This window comes from Mus musculus, chromosome 2 (genome assembly GCF_000001635.26).
Source record: "Mus musculus strain C57BL/6J chromosome 2, GRCm38.p6 C57BL/6J".
In the NCBI taxonomy this organism is placed as follows: domain Eukaryota; kingdom Metazoa; phylum Chordata; class Mammalia; order Rodentia; family Muridae; genus Mus; species Mus musculus.
In genome coordinates, this window is record NC_000068.7 from 104918602 (window position 1) to 104945592 (window position 26991).

The window sequence follows — 26991 nt, forward strand, 5'->3', positions numbered from 1 at the left end:
AAGAAATTCTTTTTACTCTCCGAACTGTAGCTCTATGGCAAGAAGTTGAGTCAATCCTGGGAAGAAGTAGGCAGTGATGAGAACACAGAACCCTTTCTAGGGTTAATTTTAGGAAGCCCGTTTACAGGAACTGAGGTTTGGATTTACAAGAATGACAGTTTAATCAGGAGGGTTCTGCTGACACAGGAAGTATCACCATGGACACCCTCAGCAGTCTTAGTAAAACTTCTGTTAGTGCTGCAGTTGAGTATGGTTTCTAGTCAGTCTTTGTTCTGATGGGTAATTTCATGTAAAAAGTTTTTGAGAAATTCCATTAAGGTCTTCTGGTGCCACCAAGTATTTGTCCTGAAAGAGATTTCCTTGTGTAATTTACAATCACACTTCCTTCATAGTGTGAAGCCAATTGTGGGCATTCCAAAATAGCCTTTAAAAAGCTCTCAAACTATTTAGCTTTGGGATACTACAGAGCTCAGGACCATGCATCATGAAGATTAGCCAGTTCTTTGTTTGACCTTTCTGACATGCTTTTTAGTTCATTTGTGTCCTTAGGAGGCACTGGAACATTGGCATGGTTGACTCTACAGCTTGGATTCCTGCTGAAGTTCTAAGCTTTCTTTGTTCTACAGTATTCTAAAATTATGGGTCAAGATGAAGTATTTAGCTAAAAATAACAAGAAACCAAATTCAGTGCTTTTTAACCCACCTGGAAGGCTTGTAAGCCTGAGGAATGGTTTACTACAAGGTTCAAAACAGCAGCAGCAGCAGCAAAATAAAAGAGCAGTGCAGGTAAGAAAGGTTAGGGTTTCATAGACCCAGCTTGCCTTCTGTAAAAAGGTCTCATATATTGCTCTCTTTGAGTAGCTTACAGATTAAGAAAAGCATTTTAAATGTGTGCATGCACACCTGAAGGAACAAGGCTGGGAAATCAGTGTGCACATCATACAGGACACAGCTGGGAGAGCTTGGGAATTTTATGGCTGAAACACAACCAGGTAACTGAGAAAGTCTTACAAGAGTGTCTGACTTTAAATGTGAAAATATCATCCAGGAAGTTTAAGTACAGAAGGTACTTTGTGTATTTGGGAAAGACTACTCAGAAGACAAAGAGAAAGGGGGGAGGGAGGGGAAGAGAGAGAGAGGAAGAAAAAAGTGAATACTCTTTACTGTGCCTTGGTTTTACAAAAAATAGTTTGGTAAACTTGAAGAAGGAAATGTCATTGAGTATATATCCTTAGATTAAAAAAATTCACTTCTGGAGGTAGCAGCAGGTGGCCCTCTGACATAGCAGAGGTGGTGCTTGCTCTCTCTCTGTCTCTGGGCAGAGGATGTCCAGGGCAGACCCAGGAAAGAATTTGGAGCCCAGTGAGAGCAAGATGAGCCTGAAGCTGAGGCCAACAGCCCCCAGCGACCTGGGCCGCAGCAATGAAGCCTTTCAGATTTATTTACTTAGATATCCGGCCTCTTTCCCGGCCAGAGGATAGGGGTCCGCCCGGCCCAGGAGCGCTTTGCCTGAGCATCGGCAGCAGACATCTTGGTTCCGGGACTCCTCCGAGAGTATTCTGCACAGGTGAGAGTGTAGAATACAGAAGCTAACAGCTTCTGGGACAGGCCAAAGCAACTCAGCTTCTGGGACAGGCCAAAGCAACTCAGCTTCGGGACAGGTCCTGTTTTGGGCCTTTATCTTTGGCCAGGAGGGAGGTCCTAACTAACGCCAGATATCTGTGCACCTCCCCTGTAAGAGGAGAGCTTGCCTGCAGAGAGTGCTCTGACCACTGACACTCAGAGGAGAGAGCTAGTCTCCCAGGTCTGCTGATAGAGGCTAACAGAATCTCCTGAGGAACAAGCTCTAACCAGAGACAACTAAATCAACTAACTCCAGAGATTACCAGATGGCGAAAGGTAAACGTAAGAATCTTATTAACAGAAACCAAGACCACTCACCATCACCAGAACCCAGCACTCCCACCTCACCCAGTCCAGGGCACCCCAACACACCCGAAAAGCTAGACCTGGATCTAAAAGCATATCTCATGATGATGGTAGAGGACATCAAGAAGAACCTTCATAACTCACTCAAAGAAATACAGGAGAACACTGCTAAACAGGTAGAAGATCTTAAAGAGAAAGCACAAAAATCCCTTAAAGAATTACAGGAAAACATGACCAAACAGGTGATGGAATTGAATAAAACCATCCAAGACCTCAAAAGGGAAGTAGACACAATAAAGAAAACCCAAAGTGAGGCAACGCTGGAGATAGAAACCATAGGAAAGAAATCTGGAACCATAGATGCAAGCATCAGCAACAGAATACAAGAGATGGAAGAGAGAATCTCAGATGCAGAAGATTCCATAGAGACGATCGGCACAACAATCAAAGAAAATACAAAATGCAAAAAGATCCTAACTCAAAACATCCAGGAAATCCAGGACACAATGAGAAGACCAAACCTACGGATAATAGGAGTAGATGAGAATGAAGATTTTCAACTTAAAGGACCAGCAAATATCTTCAATAAAATTATAGAAGAAAACTTCCCAAACCTAAAGAAAGAGATGCCCATGAACATACAAGAAGCCTACAGAACTCCAAATAGACTGGACCAGAAAAGAAATTCCTCCCAACACATAATAATCAGAACAACAAATGCACTAAATAAAGATAGAATATTAAAAGCATAAGGGATAAGGGTCAAGTAACATATAAAGGCAAGCCTATCAGAATTACACCAGATTTTTCACCAGAGACTATGAAAGCAAGAAGAGCTTGGACAGATGTTATACAGACACTAAGAGAACACAAATGCCAGCCCAGGCTACTATACCCAGCCAAACTTTCAATAACCTTAGATGGAGAAACAAAAGTATTCCACGACAGAACCAAATTCACACATTATCTTTCCACAAATCCAGCCCTTCAAAGGATAATAACAGAAAAAAACCAATACAAGGATGGAAACCACGTCCTAGAAAAAGCAAGAAGGTAATCGCTCAACAAACCTAAAAGAAGACAGCCACAAGAACAGAATGCCAACTTTAACAACAAAAATAATAGGAAGCAACAATTACTTTTCCTTAATATCTCTTAATATCAATGGACTCAACTCCTCAATAAAAAGACATAGACTAATAGACTGGCTACACAAACAGGACCCAACGTTTTGCTGCTTACAGGAAACCCATCTCAGGGAAAAAGATAGACACTACCTAAGAATGAAAGGCTGGAAAACAATTTTCCAAGCAAATGGTCTGAAGAAACAAGCTGGAGTAGCCATTCTAATATCTAATAAAATTGACTTCCAACCCAAGGTCATCAAAAAAGACAAGGCGGGGCACTTCATACTCATCAAAGGTAAAATCTTCCAAGAGAAACTCTCAATTCTGAATATCTACGCTGCAAATACAAGGGCAGCGTCATTCATTAAAGAAACTTTAGTAAAGCTTAAAGCGCACAATAATAGTGGGGGACTTCAACACACCACTTTCATCAATGGACAGATCATGGAAACAGAAACTAAACAGGGACACAGTGAAACTAACAGAAGTTATGAAACAAATGGATCTAACAGATATCTACAGAACTTTTTATCCTAAAACAAAAGGATATACCTTCTTCTCAGCACCTCATGGTACCTTCTCCAAAATTGACCACATAATTGGACACAGAACAAGCCTCAACAGAATCAAAAATATTGAAATTGTCCCATGCATCCTATCAGATCACCATAGACTAAGGCTGATCTTCAATAACAAAATAAATAATAGAAAGCCAACATTCATGTGGAAACCGAACAACACTCTCCTCAATGATACCTTGGTCAAGGAAGAAATAAAGAAAGAAATTAAGGACTTTTTGGAGTTTAATGAAAATGAAGCCACAACATACCCAAACTTATGGGACACAATGAAAGCATTTCTAAGAGGGAAACTCATAGCTCTGAGTGCCTCCAAAAAGAAACTAGAGAGCACACATTAGCAGCTTGACAACACACCTAAAAGCTCTAGAACAAAAGGAAGCAAATTCACCCAAGAGGAGTAGACAGCAGGAAATAATCAAACTCGGGCGAAATCAACCAAGTGGAAACAAGAAGAACTATTCAAAGAATCAACCAAACGAAGAGCTGGTTCTTTGAGAAAATCAACAAGATAGACAAACCCTTAGCCAGACTCACTAGAGGGCACAGGGAAAGCATTCTAATTAACAAAATCAGAAATGAAAAGGAAGACATAACAACAGATCCTGAAGAAATCCAAAACACCATCAGATCCTTCTACAAAAGGCTATACTCAACAAAACTGGAGAACCTGGATGAAATGGACAAGTTTCTAGACAGATACCAGGTACCAAAGTTAAATCAAGGTCAGGTTAATGATCTAAACAGTCCTATATCCCCTAAAGAAATAGAAGCAGTCATTAATAGTCTCCCAACCAAAAAAAGCCCAGGACCAGATAGGTTTAGTGCAGAGTTCTATCAGACCTTCAAAGAAGATCTAATCCCAGTTCTTCACAAACTATTCCACAAGATAGAAGTAGAAGGTACTTTACCCAACTCATTCTATGAAGCCACAATTACTCTGATACCTAAACCACAAAAAGACCCAACAAAGATAGAGAACTTCAGACCAATTCCCTTATGAATATCGATGCAAAAATCCTCAATAAAGTTCTCAATAACCGAATCCAAGAACACATCAAAACGATCATCCATCCTGACCAAGTAGGTTTCATCCCAGGGATGCAGGGATGATTCAATATATGGAAATCCATCAACGTAATCCAGTATATAAACAAACTCAAAGACAAAAATCACATGATCATCTCGTTAGATGCAGAGAAAGCATTTGACAAAATCCAACACCCATTCATGATAAAAGTCTTGGAAAGATCAGGAATTCAAGGCTCATACCTAAACATGATAAAAGCAATCTACAGCAAACCCGTAGCCAACATCAAAGTAAATGGTGAGAAGCTGGAAGTAATCCCATTAAAATCAGGGACTATACAAGGCTGCCCACTTTCTCCCTACCTATTCAACATTGTACTTGAAGTTCTAGCCAGAGCACTTCGGCAACAAAAGAAGATCAAGGGGATACAAACTGGAAAGGAAGAAGTCAAAATATCACTTTTTGCAGATGATATATAAGTGACCCTAAAAATTCCACCAGAGAACTCCTAAGCCTGATAAACAGCTTTGGTGAAGTAGCTGGATATAAAATTAACTCAAACAAGTCAATGGCCTTCCTGTACACAAAGGATAAACAAGCTGAGGAAGAAATTAGGGAAACAACACCCTTCTCAATAGTCACAAACATTATAAAATACCTTGGCGTGACTCTAACTAAGGAAGTGAAAGATCTGTATGATAAGAACTTCAAGTCTCTGAAGAAAGAAATTAAAGAAGATCTCAGAAGATGGAAATATCTTCCATGCTCATGGATTGGCAGGATCAATATAGTAAAAATGGCTATCTTGCCAAAAGCAATCTACAGATTCAATGCAATCCCCATCAAAATTCCAATTCAATTCTTCAATGAATTAGAAAGGGCAATCTGCAAATTCATCTGGAATAACAAAAAACCTAGGATAGCAAAAACTCTTCTCAAGGATAAAAGAACCTCTGGTGGAATCACCATGCCTGACCTAAAGCTGTACTACAGAGCAATTGTGATGAAAACTGCATGGTACTGGTATAGAGACAGACAAGTAGACCAACAGAATAGAATTGAAGACCCAGAAATGAACCCATACACCTATGATCACTTGATCTTCGACAAGGGAGCTAAAACCACCCAGTGGAAAAAAGACAGCATCTTCAACAAATGGTGCTGGCACAACTGGCAGTTATCATGTAGAAGAATGCGAATTGATCCATTCCTATCTCCTTGTACTAAGGTCAAATCTAAGTGGATCAAGGAACTCCACATAAAACCAGAGACACTGAAACTTATAGAGGAGAAAGTGGGGAAAAGCCTCGAAGATATGGGCACAGTGGGAAAATTCCTGAATAGAACAGCAATGGCATGTGCTGTAAGATTGAGAATTGACAAGTGGGACCTAATAAAATTGCAAAGCTTCTGTAAGGCAAAAGATACTGTCAATAAGACAAAAAGGCCACCAACAGATTGGGAAAGGATCTTTACCTATCCTAAATCAGATAGGGGACTAATATCCAATATATATAAAGAACTCAAGAAGGTAGACTCCAGAAAATCAAATAACCCCATTAAAAAATGGGGCTCAGAGCTAAACAAAGAATTCTCACCTGAGGAATACCGAATGGCTGAGAAACACCTGAAAAAATGTTCAGCATCCTTAATCATCAGGGAAATACAAATCAAAACAACCCTGAGATTCCATCTCACACCAGTCAGAATGGCTAAGATCAAAAATTCAGGTGACAGCAGATGCTGGCAAGGATGTGGAGAAAGAGGAACACTCCTCCATTGTTGGTGGTATTGCAAGCTTGTACAACCACTCTGGAAATCAGTCTGGTGGTTCCTCAGAAAACTGGATATAGTACTACTGGAGGATCCCGCAATACCTCTCCTGGGCATATATCCAGAAGATGTTCCAACTGGTAAGAAGGACACATGCTCCACTATGTTCATAGCAGCCTTATTTATAATAGCCAGAAGCTGGAAAGAACCCAGATGCCCCTCAACAGAGGAATGGATACAGAAAATGTGGTACATCTACACAATGGAGTACTACTCAGCTATTAAAAAGAATGAATTTATGAAATTCCTAGGCAAATGGATGGACCTGGAGGGCATTATCCTGAGTGAGGTAACCCAATCACAAAGGAACTCACACAATATGTACTCACTGATAAGTGGATATTAGCCCAGAACCTTAGGATACTCAAGATATAAGATACAATTTGCTAAATGAATGAAACTCAAGAACAACGAAGACCAAAGTGTGGACACTTTGCCCCTTCTTAGAATTGGGAACAAAACACCCTTGGAAGGAGTTACAGAGACAAAGTTTGGAGCTGTGTCGAAAGGATGGACCATGTAGAGACTGCCATATCCAGGGATCCACCCCATAATCAGCATCCAAACGCTGACACCATTGCATACACTAGCAAGATTTTATCGAAAGGATCCAGATGTAGCTGTCTCTTGTGAGACTATGCCGGGGCCTAGCAAACACAGAAGTGGATTCTCACAGTCAGCTAATGGATGGATCACAGGGCTCCCAGTGTAGGAGCTAGAGAAAGTACCCAAGGAGGTAAAGGGATCTGCAACCCTATAGGTAGAACACCATTATGAACTAACCAGTACCCTGGAGCTCTTGACTCTAGCTGCATATGTATCAAAAGATGGCCTAGTTGGCCATCACTGGAAAGAGAAGCCCATTGGACTTTCAAACTTTATATGCCCCAGTACAGAGGAATGCCAGGGCCAAAAAGTGGGAGTGGGTGGGTAGGGGAGTGGGTGGGAGGGTATGGGGAACTTTTGGGATAGCATTGGAAATGTAAATGAGGAAAATGCCTAATAAAAAAGTATATAAAAATTTCACTTCTGATTTTCTGGAAATCTTAGCTCACAGACTATAATTCTTGTTATGTAGTAGGGTTGCTAATTTTAATAAATTTAGTTAGGAAAAAATTTAGAATTTTTTTCTTTCTCTCCCTCTCTCCCTACTTTTTTTTCTTCTTTCTTTCCTTTTTTTTTTTTTTTTTTCTTTTTTTCTTTTTGACAGTGTCTCATGTAGTTCAGGGCTATCCTCGAGCCATCTATGTTACCATGAAGGGCCTTGAATTCCCAATTGTCACCTCCCAAATGCTATAACAGATGTGACTTACTATAACTGCCTTGGCATTGAAGAAAGCTTTATCTAGAGTCAGCTATATCTAGAGTCTAAAAATCTTAAAGGCAGTGTATTTTTTATTATAAATGAACAAGTAAAAGCAAAAATTATATGCAATTCTATGATCAAAAGGTAATTAAATTGATCAGAGTCATAGTTCAAGAGAATAAGTAGAAATAAATGCAATTTACAGTATTTTTGTATTTATTTTGTAAGTGTCATTGTACAATTGACTTTATGTATATGTCTATCACAGAGGTCAGAAGAGGGGTTACCGATGGTTTGAGCTGCTATGTGATGCTGACGCAGGGTCCTCTGTAAGAGCACCAAGTGTCCTTAACCTCTGAGACATCTCCCTAGGCTCCTGTGCTTAGATTTTATTTTATTTTAATTGTAAACCAAATTGAGATTTAAAACCAGAAACTTACTAAACTTTGTTTCAACTTCTCATAATTTTCTTTTTACTTACTCATAATTTTTAAAATAGGAGGCTCTTCAGAATCAAAAGGAAGCATTAATAAAGCAACACAAAGAAGCAATGGGAGTTTTAAAAAATCAGGTAATTTTCATGATGATAGACTAACAGTGCAGTAGAATATTTTGTATTTTTCTTTCTGTAGTAAGTATTATGACAAACTATTATCTGAACACACAGAAAACAAAAATGAGAATATTATGGAAAGCAGGAAATAAAACTATTTTTCCTTCTAACTCATGGTAGTATGGAGAAATTTGAAAAAAAAAATGTTTCCTTGGTGATGTATCTGTCGTAGTAATTCTGATATGTGCTCATTCACACTCTTCCTTTTGTTACAGTATGCTATTGTTTTATATTTCTCACATTTCCCATGCAGTCTCTTTACCAAAGTCAGTTAGTCGAACCATGCATGGTTCATGAGTCAACTCACCAGTATTTAAATATATTACGAGGAAGATATGAAGCCAGGCATGGAGGTACATTCCTTTAATCCTGGAGGTAGAAGCAGATGCATATCTGTGAGTTCAAGGCCAGCTAGGGATACAGAGAGACCATGTCTGAAAACAAAGAAACAAAACCACAATAAAACAAAACAAGAAACCAAAAAAACAAAAGAAAGAAGATGTGAGGGAGGGAGATGAGAGGCTATTCTTATCTGCTATCTGTTGAAGCCTCCATTAATAGAACCCATCAGTAATTGAAAAATAAAATAGGACAAAATATTTTAAAGAAATGAAAGTTATACTGTCATTAGGTTGAACTCCATTGTCTTTGACTTTCTCAGATTTACCTGTACTCCTGGGAAAGTGCCCTGAGATGCAGGAGGGCCTCTGGAAGTTTTTCCTTATGTCCCCTGTCCTCAGTATTGTCTTTCTTTCTCATCTTCATTTTCATACAAGTGTGTGTGGAGAAAAAGAAACGCACATGAAGAATTAAACCTGTGTGTCTAACATTACTAGTTGGTTGAGGTTAGTGATAATTTACATCTTGGGATGAACTAGTTTAAACAAGAAAACTTTCTTCATTTAACTTGAACTAAGTCTAACTAATGAGTTTTTTTTTAAAGGATTTATTTTTATTTATTATATGTAAGTACACTGTAGCTGTCTTCAGACACTCCAGAAGAGGGCGTCAGATCTTGTTACAGATGGTTGTGAGCCACCATGTGGTTGCTGGGATTTGAACTCTGGACCTTCGGAAGAGCAGTCGGGTGCTCTTACCCACTGAGCCATCTCACCAGCCCGACTAATGAGTTTTAATTGAAGAGTAAGGGAGCAGAAACCCAAGTGTAACACAGTGTTCTCTAGACTGCAGAAGTCTGCATCTTTGCCACTACATGAGACTGGACCCATAAGAACATCTTGATACCTGCAGGGTACAGGAGGCATCTTCAGATTCTCATGCTCGCTTGATCACAGGGTCTTGCCTGCAGCTGGAAAGCTCTTTATCATTGAGCTGCATTTGTAGTAAAGAACTGTTGAGTGTAAATGAAGGGTGTGGAAAAAGAGAGACGTCGCAAAGAAAAATATTGCTAAAGTCCTTAATGCTGGTTAGAATATTTCATTTTTTCCTTTGAAATATTCTCTTTCTTTCTCTCTCTCTCTCTCTTTCTTTTTTTAGTATAGAATAGAGTTTATTTAGGGCATGGGGAGGGGAGTCAAGAAGGTAGTAGAGAAAGGCAGAGAGAGAGAGAGAGAGAGAGAGAGAGAGAGAGAGAGAGAAGAGAGAAGAGAGAAAGTAGAGGCCAGCCATGAGCACATGGAGAGAGGGGGGAAGGGAAAGCAATAGCATGAGAGGGCAAGAGAGCAAGAGAAGAGCAAGAACAAAATATTCACTTTTATTTTGCTGTTTTAAAATAACATTTCTTTTTAGGGGCAGGACCTAGACCCCCTATACATTTGTAGCAAATTTGCAGCTTGATCTTCATGTGGATCCCCCTAACAAGTGGAATGGGAACTGTCTTAGTCGCTATTCCCAACCATTGGATCCCCTTCCCCTACCTGGACTGCCTGGTTGGGTTTCAATTGGAGTGGATGTGCCTAATCCTGCTGGAACTTGATGTCCCAGGATGGAGTGGTACTCAAGGGGGACTCCCCCTTCTCTGAGGAGAAGGAGGGGGTGAATGACAGGAGGGATTGGTAAGGGTGGGACTGGGAGGAGAGGAGGGAGGGGGGCTGTGATCAGCATGTGAAGTGAATAAAAATAAATTATTAAAAATGACATTTTAAAAGTAAAGGTAATTTTTATTTCATTATCATAAGTATTTAAGCAAGCAGGATATGACTACTATCTTCATGAAAATCAAATGCTATGATTTCATAAAATTATACCTTTAGAAAATGATAGATGCTATTGCTTAAAAGTAGATCGTAAAAACATTCAGATATTTAAGATTTTTGGAGAGTTAAACCAAACTTCAAGGAAATGATTGGTGCTTAAGTGATTTAGTTATTTATGTGCTATAGTGACTGCCTTTTCTCTTTCATATATTTATATTTTCCGAATGTGAGAACATGCTCAAACTATGTAAACTCAATATAGAAGTATAAACTGCTTTGATATTAATACTGATTAATAGAAATTGCTGTTAAAATTTATTTACCTGTTTTTGATTTTAAAACTGACCAGCTGCAGATGAAGATGTATGCCTTGGAAGAAGAAAAGGTAGCTATTAATTTTCAAAATAACCTAAAATATAGTTAAATAAATTTATCATCATTGTTCACTATAGTAGAAGTGAGTGTTAGTAATAAAATAGTGGAAAATATTGGTTAATTAAAATCTTATAAGCAGAAAGAACCTGAGGTAATCTTGTTGTTGATGTTTGTTATTTATGATTGAGAATATTCAGGTGTAGAAAGTGAGATGACTTCACATGGGAAAATTAGGGCTAGACTGAGGCTTCTTCAGCACCCAAACTGACACTCTCCCCTTCTGCTTCTTTCTATGAGCCATCCCCATGCGTGAGTGCAGTGGTTCTCAACCTGTGGGTCGCGACCTCTTTAAGGATTGCATATCAGATATCCTGCATGCCGATATTTATGATTCACAGTAGCAAAATTATAGTTTTGAAGTAGAAATGAAATAATTTTATCGTTGGGGGTTGCCATAACACAAGGAACTATATTAAAGGGTTGTAGCATTAGGAAAGTTGAGAGCTTGTTCTACGGCCTTTTCAGTGTGGGCACCTGCTTTAAATGTAGAATTATTGAGATGACTTGCATCTGGTTGCTAGCCAATTGGGAGAGGGGACATGACTTGTAACAAATCAAGAAACTTAGCTGGCACTGAATATTTTCCCATGGTAACATAGTTGATATGTTTTTTATTATGGCAATGGATGTAGAATTTACAATATTAATTTATAGACATACTCTAAAGCAAGAGACTTTTAAAGGAAATTCTCCCTTATCTTTATATTCACTATGTAAATATGCCTATACTTTATTATTTAGAAAACATTTTACCCTTTGCATTCACAGTTTTGCATGCATGGATCAACTTGCCACTAATTAAAAATATTAGTTAAGAAAAATTGCTTCTATGCTGGATACATAGATTTTATTCATGATATCCCATAATCAGTGCTTTACAATAACTATTTGTATGGAATATATTTTGTATTAAGTATTATAAGTAATCTGGAGATAATTTGAAGTGTAAGAGAATGTGTGTAGGTTATGTGCAAACACTATGCCATTTTTTAAATATATGGGCTGAGCATCCTGAGGTTTTGTTATTTATAGAGGGCCTTTTAGACTCAGTTCTTTATAAATGCTGAAAGATGATTGCATATTCTCTGTAAGAACTTAATAGTTATATTTATAGGGTCTCTTAGAAGTGTTTTCATTAAATTGAGTTGTCATAGTTAAAATATTTTATTTTATAATAATTATATAAAGGTTATTGAAGTACTTTGATGTTTAAAGGCTGCCAGAAATATAATTTGTCATGTAGACATAGGTTTAAAGTCTGTGAAGTGTTAGATTTAAAGTACAGACTTTGGCTCTTGAGTTCTTCTATTTTCTTCTTTTATATTTACACTAAAAGCATTGAAGTATGATTTTTCTTAACTTAAAGGGAAAATACAAACTTGCTACAGAAATCAAAGAAAAAGAAATAGAAGGATTGAAGGAAACATTAAAAACATTGCAGGTAAAGTAACTTACTGTTTAAAAATCAATCTTCTATTTTAGCATTGTCAGTGAAACACCATTTAACATGGTTAGCAAAGCTAATAATATTTATATAACACTAAATTACATTAAGACTTTTACATGGGAACTATAATTTGAAATTTGAATTTTGTTTTATATATACTGTATTTTAAATTCCATATACATATATTAAATAGAATACACTATACAAATAGTATGTGTATATTAAAGTAGCCGTCATAGTTGTTATAGTAATATAGGTGTCTTCATTCCTGTTTTATTGCTGTAAAAAGATACCAGGTCCAAGGAAGCTCTTATAAGGAAAGCATTTAGTTGAAGGCTTGCCTACAGAGGTTAGTTCATTATAATCATGGTGGTAAGCATGGTGGCACATAGACAGACATGATGTAGGAGAAGTAGCTGAGAGTTTTACATCCTGATCCATTCCATAGGCAGAGAGACTGAGACTGGCTCTGACTTGGGCTTTTAAAACCTGAAAGTCCATTCCCAGTAAAACACTCAATAAGGCCATACCTAATCCAGCAAGGTCACACCTCCTAATCCTTGTCAAATAATGACGCCCTCCTGATGCAGAAGCATTTGAGCCTGGGGGGGGGGGTCATTATTATTCAAACCGCCACAATAGGTTTCAGTGTTATTATACCATAAGGAACACACAACTATAGTTTTTAATAGTTCTTGTATGAGGGAAATTAATTAAGACCTATATGTTATAATTTATCTGTAGTCCTTAAAAGTTGAAATTCTAGCACCTTGGAGACAGAAGAAGGCAGATCTATGAGTTTGAGGCCAGTCTGGTTTACATAATGAGTTCTAGGATAGCCATAGCTACATAATGGAGAGATCATGTCTCGAAAAAAAAAAAAAGCAAGCAAATTCTAGCATTAACTGAATATTTGCTACATATGAAGTCTGATTTTCTGCAGATATAAAGCTAAAAAATAGCCTTTGTCCTTAAATTGTCCAGTCTCATAGAAAATAGAGTGTTTGGCTACTGGTAACTTATTCTGTACTTGTTCATGGAAAGTCTGCTGTGTGCCATTTTTCTTAGTGAAGAGGATACAGCAGTGAGCATAAAAGGGGAAAGATATTTTACTTCAGGAGTCTACAAAAAATAAAATGATGTCAAAACTGAAAGGTTGTTGGAGAAGATGTGTTCATGATTTCAAAGTATTACCATGTAGATAACATTACTTACAAAGAACAAATTAGATGGTCAAATATGGCATTGGTAATGATGATTGCCATGGGTTCAGTGCTACTGTATCATAAGGAGCATGTAGCTTTATCTGTGTAATTTTTTACAGCAATTTATGCCAGGTTGACACTGAAGAAACAATGAGAGACTCTCTCAAAAATTCTATCATTAACTGAGTATTTGCTACATGTGAATCCCTTATTTTCTGCAAATATAAAGACTAAGAAATTATAGCTTTAGCCCTTAAATTGTTCTCAGTTTCATAGAAAATACAGAAGATAGACAGTCATAATTTGGGATACCCTGTAAAGCTTGGAATATTAAAAATGGTCAGAGTTAAGTAATAGTGTCTCACAGCTGTAATTTCAGCACTTAGAAGGCTGAGGCAGAAGGTTTGAGTTTGAGGTAATTCTTGGGCTATATTATATACATACCTTGTATCAAAAAAGAAAATAATTCATTTTCATGAAAAAAAATGTAAGAGTGGAATACATTCTTGTTGAGAGAGAAACTATACATGAAATGTGAACCTTGATTGGATCCTGTATCAAGGAAAGACACAGCCATAAAAACACTTAGTTTCAGTTGGGGAGATTTGGATATGACTACTTGTTAGACCATATGGATTACTGTTACTATTCCTATGGGTATAATTTGTATTAGAGTTGTGTAGAACACCTTTGTTCTTAGAAAATGGTTAAAGTATTAGGGGTGAAGTTTTCTGATTGAAAAACATGAAACATTGCTCAGAAACAGTAAACCAATGGTGAGTCAGTATTTTTAAGACTTTTGTTTTTGTTTACCTGTGAACTACTCTTTTCTTGTCTGTATTTCTTTGTCATCACTGGATTTTTATCTAACCATTTCTTTGAGTTTCTTCTTTTTAATTGTAAACTTTGTTCTTTTATGGTTTCATACATGTGCCTTTATATTCTGGCCCTGTTCTCTCCTATCCTCTCCTGTGTCCCTCCTACCCTAACCAACACCCTCCAATGAAACTCTTTTCCTATGTCTAGTTGTGCTTCTGTTTAGTGTCCCACAGAGTTCACTGTCAACCTGAGTTTTGAACTATCAGAGCCTTTTGAGCCAGGTGGATATAATGGATATTCCCCTGGATATTATTCCCCTCCTCTCCTAAAATCTGTCAGTTGTCAACAGATTGACAGTATATGGAAGGGCCCTGGACTTCTTGCCTGCCCCATAACTGATTGTTAGGAGAGCCTGTGGATCTAGTGCCACTGTGCACAGCTGCTGAGTTTGTAGTTGCTTTTACAGTGTCCTGCTTACAAGATCAGACCACATAGCTTCTCTCCCAATCCTCCAGCTCTTATATTCTGCCTCATCTTCTGAAATGTGCTTAGTACCTTAAGGGGCTCTCTGTAGATATAAACATAGATGTTTATGGAGTGGTTTGATGTTAGTCAATTCAGCTACACATGTTCTGTATATTTCACTAAAATAAACCCCTTACCTGTGGTAGAAGCTTCAAGTAGTTTTTCTTTACTGTCTGTCTATTGTCTCACTATGTAGACCAGGCTGGCCTCAAACTCAGAGATCTGCCTTCTTTTGCCTCTAGAGGACTGAGATTAACAGCATGCACTACTATGCCTGCCTTGATTTGGGTTTTTAATTTGTCCTTTTGTTTAATTCTTGCCATGAGTAAGTTTATATTTTTATGGCTTTGGGAATTTAAGAATGTCACCTGTAATATGTCACCATCAAGACAAAACATGTCCCTAGACCTAGGACATAGGTCTAGGGCACAGGAGAAGGGCATTACCACTTCAAGTTACCACTCATTCACGCTTTTTTCCATTTACATCAATTTTATATTAGATATTAATATTGTGAATTTATCCTTATAGCACAGCATGAGATATTTATCATATTCCACATTTTCCAAATTGTTACTCAGTTGTATTAGTTCCATTCACAGTCTCTTCAAGGCATTAGCAATTTTTATTTTGGACTTCTTTTGTTACTTTGAGGTAACAAAATATGGAAAATTAAATAAAAAATGTTGGTGAACTTTAAGAGATACTTTCAAGAATAAGAGAATGGGTTCCATGTCTGAGAAAGAACAAATGGGAGACTGGGAGATATTTATAATATAGTAAGGCAGTGGTTTTAAACCTTCCTAATGCTGTGACCCCTTAGTACAGTTCCTCATGTTGTGGTGACACCCCCAACCATAAAATTAATTTCATTGTTACTTAGTAAAATTTTGCTATTGTTATGAATTGTAATATAAATATCTGTGCGACCTCTTATGGTCTTATGCGACCTCTGTGAAAAGGTCATTTGAACTCCAAAGGGGTTGCAACCCACAAGTTGAAAACTGCTGTGGTAGGGAGTTTTTGTTTGAACCACAGCAGTAAAAAGCCAGTGAATCTCCAGGGAAACAAACTTTATTGCTTGTTAAGAAAGCAATGAATTAGAAAGAGCAATCTGCAAATTCATCTGGAATAACAAAAAAAACCTAGTAGGATAGCAAAAACTCTTCTCAAGGATAAAAGAACCTCTGGTGGAATCACCATGCCTGACCTAAAGCTTTACTACAGAGCAGTTGTGATAAAAACTGCATGGTACTGGTATAGGGACAGACAAGTAGACCAATGGAATAGAATTGAAGACCCAGAAATGAACCCACACACCTATGGTCACTTGATCTTCGACAAGGGAGCTAAAACCATCCAGTGGAAAAAAGACAGCATTTTCAACAAATGGTGCTGGCACAACTGGCAGTTATCATGTAGAAGAATGCGAATTGATCCATTCCTATCTCCTTGTACTAAGGTCAAATCTAAGTGGATCAAGGAACTCCACATAAAACCAGAGACAGTGAAACTTATAGAGGAGAAAGTGGGGAAAAGCCTCAAAGATATGGGCACAGTGGGAAAATTCCTGAATAGAACAGCAATGGCTTGTGCTGTAAGATTGAGAATTGACAAATGGGACCTAATAAAATTGCAAAGCTTCTGTAAGGCAAAAGATACTGTCAATAAGACAAAAAGGCCACCAACAGATTGGGAAAGGATCTTTACCTATCCTAAATCAGATAGGGGACTAATATCCAATATATATAAAGAACTCAAGAAGGTAGACTCCAGAAAATCAAATAACCCCATTAAAAAATGGGGCTCAGAGCTAAACAAAGAATTCTCACCTGAGGAATACCGAATGGCTGAGAAACACCTGAAAAAATGTTCAGCATCCTTAATCATCAGGGAAATGCAAATCAAAACAACCTTGAGATTCCACCTCACACCAATCAGAATGGCTAAGATCAAAAATTCAGGTGACAGCAGATGCTGACAAGGATGTGGAGAAAGAGGAACACTCCTCCATTGTTGGTGGTATTGCAAGCTTGTACAACCACTCTGGAAATCAGTCTGGTGGTTCCTCAGAAAACTGGATATAGTACTACTGGAGGATCCCGCAATACCTCTCCTGGGCATATATCCAGAAGATGTTCCAACTGGTAAGAAGGACACATGCTCCACTATGTTCATAGCAGCCTTATTTATAATAGCCAGAAGCTGGAAAGAACCCAGATACCCCTCAACAAAGGAATGGATACAAAAAATGTGCTACATTTACACAATGGAGTACTACTCAGCTATTAAGAAGAATGAATTTATGCAATTCCTAGGGCCAAAAAGTGGGAGTGGGTGGGAGGGTATGGGGGACTTTTGGGATAGCATTGGAAATGTAATGAGGAAAATACCTAATATATATGAATGAAAGCAATAAAGTGAATTAAGCTGGTATGGTACAGCATAACTCTAATCCCAGCACTTGGGAGTTCAGAGGCAGGCAGATCTCTGTGAGTTCAAGGACAGCCTGTTCTACAAAGTGAGTCCAGGACAGCCAGAGCTCTGTTACACAGAGAAACCCTGTTTTAAACAATCAAACAAACAAATAAGCAAACAAACAAAGTAAATGAAAATCTAGAATGATTTGAGAAAGTGATATAGTATCAAAGGAGATGTTAAATCCTGATTCTAGTATATTCTCTTCAGTAGCATACTGGGCCTGTGGAGAAGGAGAGAGACACTGTGTTAAATAGTATATTGATTATAATGTTTGGAATTTACCTACAATCAAATAATGGAGGACAGTTATAGTTATGGAACACAACTGAATGCCTTTAAACTTGTCAATATGAAGTAATTGTGTGGCAAGATGTTGATGCTGACACCCATCATTATTTTTCAAGTTGATGGAATAAAAGGTCCAGTTTCTACTTAACATTTATATAATTTCCAGCTTTGTGGTTCTTACCATACTGCAGATACTCAGTTTAAAATGTTCCGGGTTAGTTGGATATGATATCATGTTCTGTAATCATAGCACTTGGGAAATTGGTATACAAGCCAGACTGTGCTATACAGTAAAGCTCCCAATTTAAAAATAAATCTCAATAGGGGAATTTTTTCCTGTTATTTGTAAGATAAAAAGTTCATGTAACTTAGAAAATAGAACCCACAATCGCTGTAGCTATTATAAAAACATCTTTTCTAATTAGTGGTACTAACTTATATTCTTTTTTTTAAATTTATGTTTTTAATTAGGTATTTTCTTCATTTTCTTCATTTCAAATGCTATCGTAAAAGTCCCCCAGATCCTCACCCCCCACTCTCCTATCCACCCACTTCTACTTCTTGGCCCTGGTGTTCCCCCATACTGAGGCCTATAAAGTTTGCAAGACCAAGGGGCCTCTCTTCCCAATGATTGCTGACTAGGCCGTCTTCTGATACATATGCAGATAGAGACACGAGCTCCGGGGTACTGGTTAGTTCATATTGTTGTTCCACCTATAGAGTTGCAGACCCCTTTAGCTCCTTGGGTACTTTCTCTAGCTCCTCCATTGGGGGCCCTGTGTTTCATCCAATAGCTGACTGTGAGCATCTACTTCTGTGTTTGCCAGGCCCTGGCATAGTCTCACAAGAGACAGCTATATCAGGGTCCTTTCAGCAAAATCTTGCTAGTGTATGCAATGGTGTCAGCATTTGGAGGCTGATTATGGGATGGATCCCCGGGTATGGCAGTCTCCAGATGGTCCATCCTTTTGTCTCAGCTCCAAACTTTGTCTCTGTAACTTCTTCCGTGGGTGTTTTGTTCCCAATTCTAAGAAGGCACACTTTGGTCTTCGTTCTTCTTGAGTTTCAAGTTTTTTGCAAATTGTATCTTGTAACTAACTTATATTCTTTTTTTAAAAAGATTTATTTATTTATTATATGTAAGTACACTGTAGCTGTCTTCAGACATCTATATTTATTATATGTAAGTACACTGTAGCTGTCTTCAGACACTCCAGAAGAGGGCGTCAGATCTTGTTACAGATGGTTGTGAGCCACCATCTGGTTGCTGGGATTTGAACTCCGGACCTTCGGAAGAACAGTCGGGTGCTCTTACCCACTGAGCCATCTCACCAGCCCAACTTATATTCTTAATTTACTTATTTTCTTTTTTTTTGTATGTGTTGAAAAAAAGTATCACATTTTCCTGCCAAAATATTTTCAACAAAGAGTATGTTAATTTTGATGTAAGTAATTTATTATTATTAGCTAATTTTAGTTGTTTTCATATATACACCACGTAACTATCTGGATAATTACAGAGTATTTTCAAAACAAGAGAAATTCCTTCATATGAATGACCCTTGAATAGGTCTAAGGACATATTTTGTCTTGATGGTGACATAGTACAAGTGACATACTACACAATACAGTCAAACATGATACGTGGACAGGGTAGAGCAGGGAAGGGTCCCTGTGAGTCCCATCTCCCGACCCCAGCTTGAAGAAACTTAGGTAAAGCCCCTAATCAGGTCAGGATTTAACAGAAACCCACGCTGCAAAGACCTTTCAACACAGAGCTGCTCCCTGACTCTTTTTTACCTTCTGGTGACTTAGTTTTGTTCCTCTTTTTATCCTTTCATAAGGCTGTACTTTACCAGGTACTGGGCACCAAAAATGACCAGGTAGTAGATAGTGCCTTTTATTGTGGAGCTCATAGCCAGGGGGTTCTAACCATTGAATTCCAAAACAAGCTGAAACAGAAAACCAAATACTAAAAAAGAGAAAGAAAGAAATTGTTTTAATTATAATAGATTATTTATTTGAATGTGCTCCATTTCTGTATAAGTATGGTACTTAGTTGATTTCAAAGAGAGGATTTACTTAACAAATCAGACTTTCCTTATCAGAACATTATGTCCAAAGGGCTAGATAATTTTGCTGATGATTTTGTGGATTAATGGTTTTTTATATACTATTTCTTGAACTTCAATTTCCTTTAAGTAAAACAAGGAAGCTGAGCTATATTAGTATTTCCCAAATAAGATCATTTCTGTTGGGTAATAAAGTGTGTTCATTATTACTTTGCGTGGTAGAGTAAATGAGAAGAGGAGTTGGCATCGTTGACTCTCTAGAAGCATGAACAGGAGATGGGTAGCCTGTGACAGAACTGAATTGGGGCTAAGGACATAGGTGACTTCTATAAAGCTATTTCACTATTTTCTCACTAAATTTAAACTTACTGGTTTTATAGACAGTAAGACACTAACGATTCTGGCAGATCTGAAGTCATATTTAATAAGTTTCTCTTTCTATTATTGAAACTTAATGGTCTTATGCCTCATCCAGTCACATCAATGAAAGATAACAGAATTCTTGGGGTTGTGAATATGTGTATGTATTGATCCATAAATAAGTCTTAACCATCTGAATAACATTTTCATCAGGAGAACAGAGGACGTGTAGCACAAAAGGTCCTAACTGAAGGTGGAAAACACCCTCATCAACAAACAACAGTGGAGCAGTGGGGCAGTCACTATATCAACATAGTGAAAAACAAGCCACAGACATGAAGATAATATTTACAGAAGGAATTCCTGATACAGGCAGCTATCCATAACATACAGAGACAGATATATTAAAACCCAGTAAGAGAAAAGCAAGCATCCCAAGTTAAAAAAATACATCACAGATTTTAATAAAAGACTTATCAAAGATACACAGACAGGTGGCATATACACACATGAGAAAGTGGTGCACATTATATGCCATGAAGGAACTGCAAAATAAAAAAAACAAAACAAAACCCAACAACAACAACAAAAAAACCCACTATACTTCAATTGGAATAACCAAAATCCAGAACACAGATACCAGCAAGTGCTGTTAGAAACAGGTAGCAACGGGATATTCATTGCTGTGGAGAAAATTTGACTGTTTCTTATAAAATTAAATATTCTTTTTTTTAATCAGAGGAGAATAAGCACATGGAACACTTTTTAACATAGTGGAAATACTCTGTGTGGTGATATTTGTCCAGACCCATAGAGTGTTCAAGAGTGAACCCTGTTATAAACCGTGGACTTCAAGTGATAACGTGTCATTGTAGGTTCAGTAATTGTAACAGGTACATAATTTGTGTGTGGTAGGGGAGGAGTAGGAGAGGAGGGAAGAAGAGAAAAAGATGTTAATAGTTGGAAGGTTGCTCATGTGTGAGAGCACAAAGTCTACGGGATATTTGTACTTTTCTCTGAATTATGCTATGAAACTGAATACATATATTCTAAAATCTTAAAGAAGAGACCTACAACTCTCTGAGTGGAATTATAATAATTCTTATTACCAAAATATTTGCCAGCTTTCCAATTTTATATAATTCAAAGTATTTTTGAGATGTGAAATTAATATTTTTGATTAAAAAGATTAAGCTGTGATGACTTTACGTTTTACTTTCCAATCTGCATCTTCTCTCCGTTGATTTTCTTAGCAGATGCATTGAATCTTCTTGATCCACCTCGCATATCTTTGTGCTCTCACACACTCTTTCTCTCTGCGGCTTGCCATATTTTATGCAGTTTCTTTACATTTATCTTCTAGTTCACTAATTTTTCAACTATCTTTTATTTGTCATATAACTTATCCATTAAGTTTTTCATTTTATAACTGCATTTCTGTTTTTATGGAAGTTCAATTTGGTGCACTTTCAAATCTGCCTTTTTTATAGTGTCTTATACTTTTCTCATGCTTTTTACTCTATCTTTTATGTCTTTAATCATATAAAAATAATTTTATATCTTTGAGATTTTTATCTCTTATCTCTAATTATTGGGGGTTAAGTCTTCCTGTTTGCAGTGTCTGCCTGCTGAGTTTTCCCCTTGGAGGTCCTTGTTTTTGATGTGGTCCATAAATTTTAACTTGCTAGCCCTTCTTCACAGGAAGTACATTTTCTGGTGAAATTAAGTCATATAACTCTTGCTACAGAATTCATTTATGATACTTCCTTCTTTTTCTGAATCTCGAAAAGTTAGTGATAATCCCCTGGTTGTGTTATATGTTCAGGGAGTGTGTACTGGGCCTTTATATGCTTAATGCTACAAGTTTAGGGTTTCAGTTTTTCATGGGATAATTTTATTTTGAAATAGAAGTATTGTCAAAAAAAACCAAGCTTTCTTGTGTTGGCTTACTGATTTTATTTTACAATTAAGAACAGCTCCTTGGTTTATATTCATTGTGCAATGTACTGGGCTACATAGGATGTTTTTCATATAGTATATGATGTCCTAGCCTATCCCCCATGCCTCTCTCTACTCTCTTAGTTCTATTTCCTTCCTGTTAGTTGTTCATGTAACCCTAGTTTCACATCTTTCATGTCATATATACACATGATTTTATGTATCTATATAAAACCTATGAACCACAAATGAAAGGAAACTTGATATTTGTCTTTCTGAGACTGATTTAGTGTACTTAATATGATCATTTCCAGTTGTGTCAATTTTCCTGCAAACTATATAATTTAATTTTTTATGGCTAAACTCTCCACTTTTAATACTTTCTATATGCAGTCCTCTGCTGGCGGACACCTGTCTTCATTTCATAACTTAGTGAACATGGGATTGCTGCAGTACCTATTGATGTGCAAGCATCTCTGTGATACAAGTATGTGGATCTTTCAGGGTAAATACTCAGGAGCTATATAGCAGGGTCATATGGTAGATACAGATTTCCATAGTATCTGGGTTAGTTAACATTCATACAAATAGTGTGTAAATGTTCCCCTTTGTCCTTGGTGTGTGTGTGTCTGTGTGTGTGTGGTGTGTGTGTGTGTGTGTGTGTGTGTGTGTGTGTGCTTTTAAACAAGGTCTCATTGTGTAACCCTGGCTGGGTTAGAACTTGCCATGTAGATAAGGTGGTAGTCTTTTTTTTTAATTAGATATTTTCTTCATTTACATTTCAAATGCTATCCCAAAAGCCCCCTATAACCTCCCCCTGCCCTGCTCCCCAACCCACCCACTCCTGCTTCCTGACCCTGGCATTCCCCTGTACTGGGGCATATACTCTTTACAATACCAAGGGCCTCTCCTTCCATTGATGGCCGACTAGGCCATCTTTTGCTACATATGCAGCTAGAGACATGAGTTCTGGGGGTACTGGTTAGTTCATATTGTTGTTAAAGTGTTAGTCTTAAACTCACAGAGATCTGTTTCCTTCTGCCTTCTGAGTGTGTGGATTAACGATGTACACTGCCATGCCTGGAATTATTTATTTTCTAAATGACTACCATTCTGTCTGGGGTGGGATAATATGCTTTTGTGTTTCTGATAGTTAGAAAGATTGAACTTTTTTTCTTCTTTTTTTTTTTTCTTTTTTCTTTTTTGGTTTTTCGAGACAGGGTTTCTCTGTATAGCCCTGGCTGTCCTGGAACTCACTTTGTAGACCAGGCTGGCCTCGAACTCAGAAATCTGCCTGCCTCTGCCTCCCAAGTGCTGGTGTTAAAGGCGTGCACCACCACGCCCGGCTAGATTGAACATTTTTATATTTTGTTGGCAATTTGTACTTCATCTTTTGAGAACTTTTTGTTAATCTTATTAGCATATTTATTGAGTACACGATTTGATATTTTGATATTTAGTTTCTCGAGTTCTTTGTATAGTCTAGATATTAGTCCTTTTAAAAATATATACCTAGCAAAGATTTTCTCCCATTCTGTAGGCTGTCTCTTAATTCAGTTAATAGTTTCCTTTGCTGTGTAGAAATGTTTTAAGTTTATGGCCCATCTGTCAGTAGATGAAGACTGGTTTTGTGCTTTGGGATGCACTGTGTTCAGGCAGTTGCCTCCTGGTGTTCTTCTGGCCTAGGCTGAAGATTTTGTTTGGTTTTTGGTTTTTCGAGACAGGGTTTCTCTGTGTAGTCCTGGCTGTCCTGGAACTCACTCTGTAGACCAGGATGGCCTCAAACTCAGAAATCCACCTGCCTCTGCCTCTGCCTCCCAAGTGCTGGGATTAAAGGTTTGGGCCACCACTGCCTGACTAGGCTGAAGATTTAAGTGTGCTAATTATCCAGGAGAAAGTCCACTACTGCTTTATGGGATAATTTTCAGTCTTATATATGCCATATTTTATTTATATATATTTATTTTATTTATACTTAGTTTTGGTTTCAGTGTTATTCAGAAACAGATACATTTATGTTTGCTAAAAATAACATATTATCTTTTTAATGACAACTTTAAAATTTTTACTTTTTATTCCCTGATAGTTTTACACATGTATACAAATAATTTTATACATTATACTCTTTTGGTATAATTTACACAGTTCTCAAGCATGAACTTTGCAGATGACAGCATCATTTCATAATGTCATACAGACTATATGTTTTCACTATTTGTATGAATGGCTGGCTGGTTACAATAACGTGCATTCCCAACATCATCTCTGTTCACTCCTTGTGCTGACTTAAATCAGAGAAATCCTTTACAGCAGCAATGTCTATTTGCTTGAAGCTCCTCATGAATTTGCAAAAGTATAACCCCTACCACAATTACAGGGCTCACTGTGATTTTCATTCTGCCTTCTCTGAAGTTATCTTTGTCTGTTTTCTCTGTTACTTCCTTCTTTCCACATGAGCTTTCTAGTTCTTTGAAACAGAGAAACAAAAAGAGGTTATCGACCATGTTAAGCACTTTGAACTTGCTGAAATATTCTTTCTTTTATTTCGAGCTTTTAATTAAAACTTGCTGTTTCAGGAAGATCTTTCCTAACCATGCAATGGAATTGCTTTTCCTGATTATTTTTCTTTATCTTATCAATAACTAAAATGTCATGTATTTTAACTTATGCGCATTACTTAATGGTTTCTTTCTCAGAGTAAAAGTGGGCAAGCTTTTCCTGGGTCCACTGCTGTTACACTAATACCTACATTAATGCACTTTCCTTACAGGGGGCAAGCATTCAATATATACTGAAGAAGTGACTTACATATAACCTATTCTGTTGAGGTCATGGCAGCTGGCTAAGGCATTTGTTTCATAGACAATGTGAAGCAGTTATTTTATTTTTCTTAAAGTTTAACAAATGTTAAGTATATTGAAGAAGATGAGAATTCACACTTGGCTGGCTGGAGTTTAACTTGGTCAGCTATTCTGGAGGAATAAGTGGCATTTTTTTTAAAGACAAAAATGTATCCAGTGTGAGCTGGCTTGCCAGAAAAATATGAAAAAACAGAGCGACACTTGGTTAAGGGAATGCTCAGTGATGAAGGGCTTCTGCTGCTGACTGAAAACAGAGAAACAGTGTGCACATCATCTCTAGCCCCAGGGATTTGGAGATTATGCAGCAGAAGCAGAAAAAGGCAAATGAAGAAGACACGAAACCCCAGTCGCTCTGTGCTCTTCACCTGTGTGCTGGGTACCAGGGCCACCATCCACCAGGGTCCTCCTGTAGTGCTCACAGGTCACAGCACTGATGACCTACCTGCCTTTGCCCTGAGTCTGCAGTGCCTCCCTTTCCTGCTCTGCCCCTTCAAGCAGCTTCCCAGTCTCTGAGCGTTCCCTGGGAGGGAGGGGCAGAACCCTTCTGACTCCAAAGTATTAAAGTAGCTTTGTAATTTTTTTTAAAGAACAAACTTTAGGAATTATGCTTTTTGAAATTTATTCTACTAAAATGATTAACTACAAAATTCAAATATAACCATATTCCAGAATAGTTAAGAATGCTAAAATGCTGAAAACTAGGCAAACCTATAAACATGAGAGGGATTAGGTAAACTCTGGTGAAGTTAAACACTGTGGAATACTGTGTTTTGTATAGCCATGACAAGCTCTCAGAGTCCCATAGAATAGGACATCGATTGCTATCAAATTCACTGAAGCTCTGGAAGTAGAGTATTCAGACTTACTGAGGGTCATGAAATTTTTTTAACTCAAAATAATTTTTATTCCTGTGTTTATTTGTTCTTTACTATTTTTTCCAGTGAACAGCTAATGTGAAATATCAAACACTACCAGACACTGTTTATCACATTTTAAAAATGTAGTTATCAGCCGGGCAGTGGTGGTGCATGCCTTTAATCCCAGCACTTGGGAGGCAGAGGCAGGTGGATTTCTGAGTTCAAGGCTAGCCTGGTCTACAAAATGAGTTCCAGGACAGCCAGGGCTACACAGAGAAACCCTGTCTTGAAAAACCAAAAAAAAAAAAAAAAGTAATTATCATTCTTTAACATAGTATAGTACTTATACCTGCTGTCTGTCTACTATTACTGCATCAGAAAATACACTCTCTTTTTTTTTGTTTTTTGTTTTTTGGGTTTTTTTTTTTTTTGCTTTTTTTTTTTTTTTTTTCCCAGATAGGGTTTCTCTGTGTAGCCCTGGCTGTCCTGGAACTCACTCTATAGACCAGACTGGCCTGGAACTCAGAGATCCACCTGCCTCTGCCTCCCAGGTGCTGGGATTAAAGGTATGTGCCACCACTGCCCGGCTAGAAAATACACTCTTACAGATAGGGATCTGTTTCATTTATGCTGTATCCCAGGAACATATGCAGTGATAGTAGTTCTGTAAATACATGTTAACAACTGCAATGGATATATTTTATAGACAGGATCTTAACTGTGTAACTGAGGCTGGTCTTGGTCTTACTTCCAAGTGCTGTGATTATAGGCACAAGACACCAAAATGGCTTAAATGTACTGGTGTTGTAAGAAAGAGAGTTATTATTAAAAATTTAAAAAAATCTTTAAATACTGTAATAAAACATAAAGGCCACAGCTGGTAGCATGCAGCTTTGATGTCAGAAGAAATTTATAGTACAGAATTTTAATAGAAACATTTCTTCCTTTTTTCAAGGTTTCTCAATATTCTTTACAGAAGAAAGTGAGTGAAATGGTAAGAAAATTATACATTTTTTACAACTTGAGGCAGTACACAAGATAGATTGTAATGTTGTAATGTAATTTGATACTTTTAGTTTAAAAGCAGAGTAGTTGCTACTAGATGTTGTTACAGTTTAAAGGGCTGCCACA

The 26991-nt window shown here is 37.5% G+C and overlaps 1 protein-coding gene across 1 annotated transcript in view; it reads left to right on the forward strand.

The window, feature by feature from the left end:
• Positions 1-26991, forward strand: part of Ccdc73 (coiled-coil domain containing 73) — a 113414-nt gene that overhangs the window by 32278 nt on the left and 54145 nt on the right. The window contains exons 4-7 of the mRNA NM_177600.4: positions 8303-8374; positions 10922-10957; positions 12374-12448; positions 26816-26854. Coding sequence (NP_808268.2) covers positions 8303-8374; positions 10922-10957; positions 12374-12448; positions 26816-26854 — 222 coding nt within the window. The remainder of the gene's footprint in view (positions 1-8302; positions 8375-10921; positions 10958-12373; positions 12449-26815; positions 26855-26991) is intronic.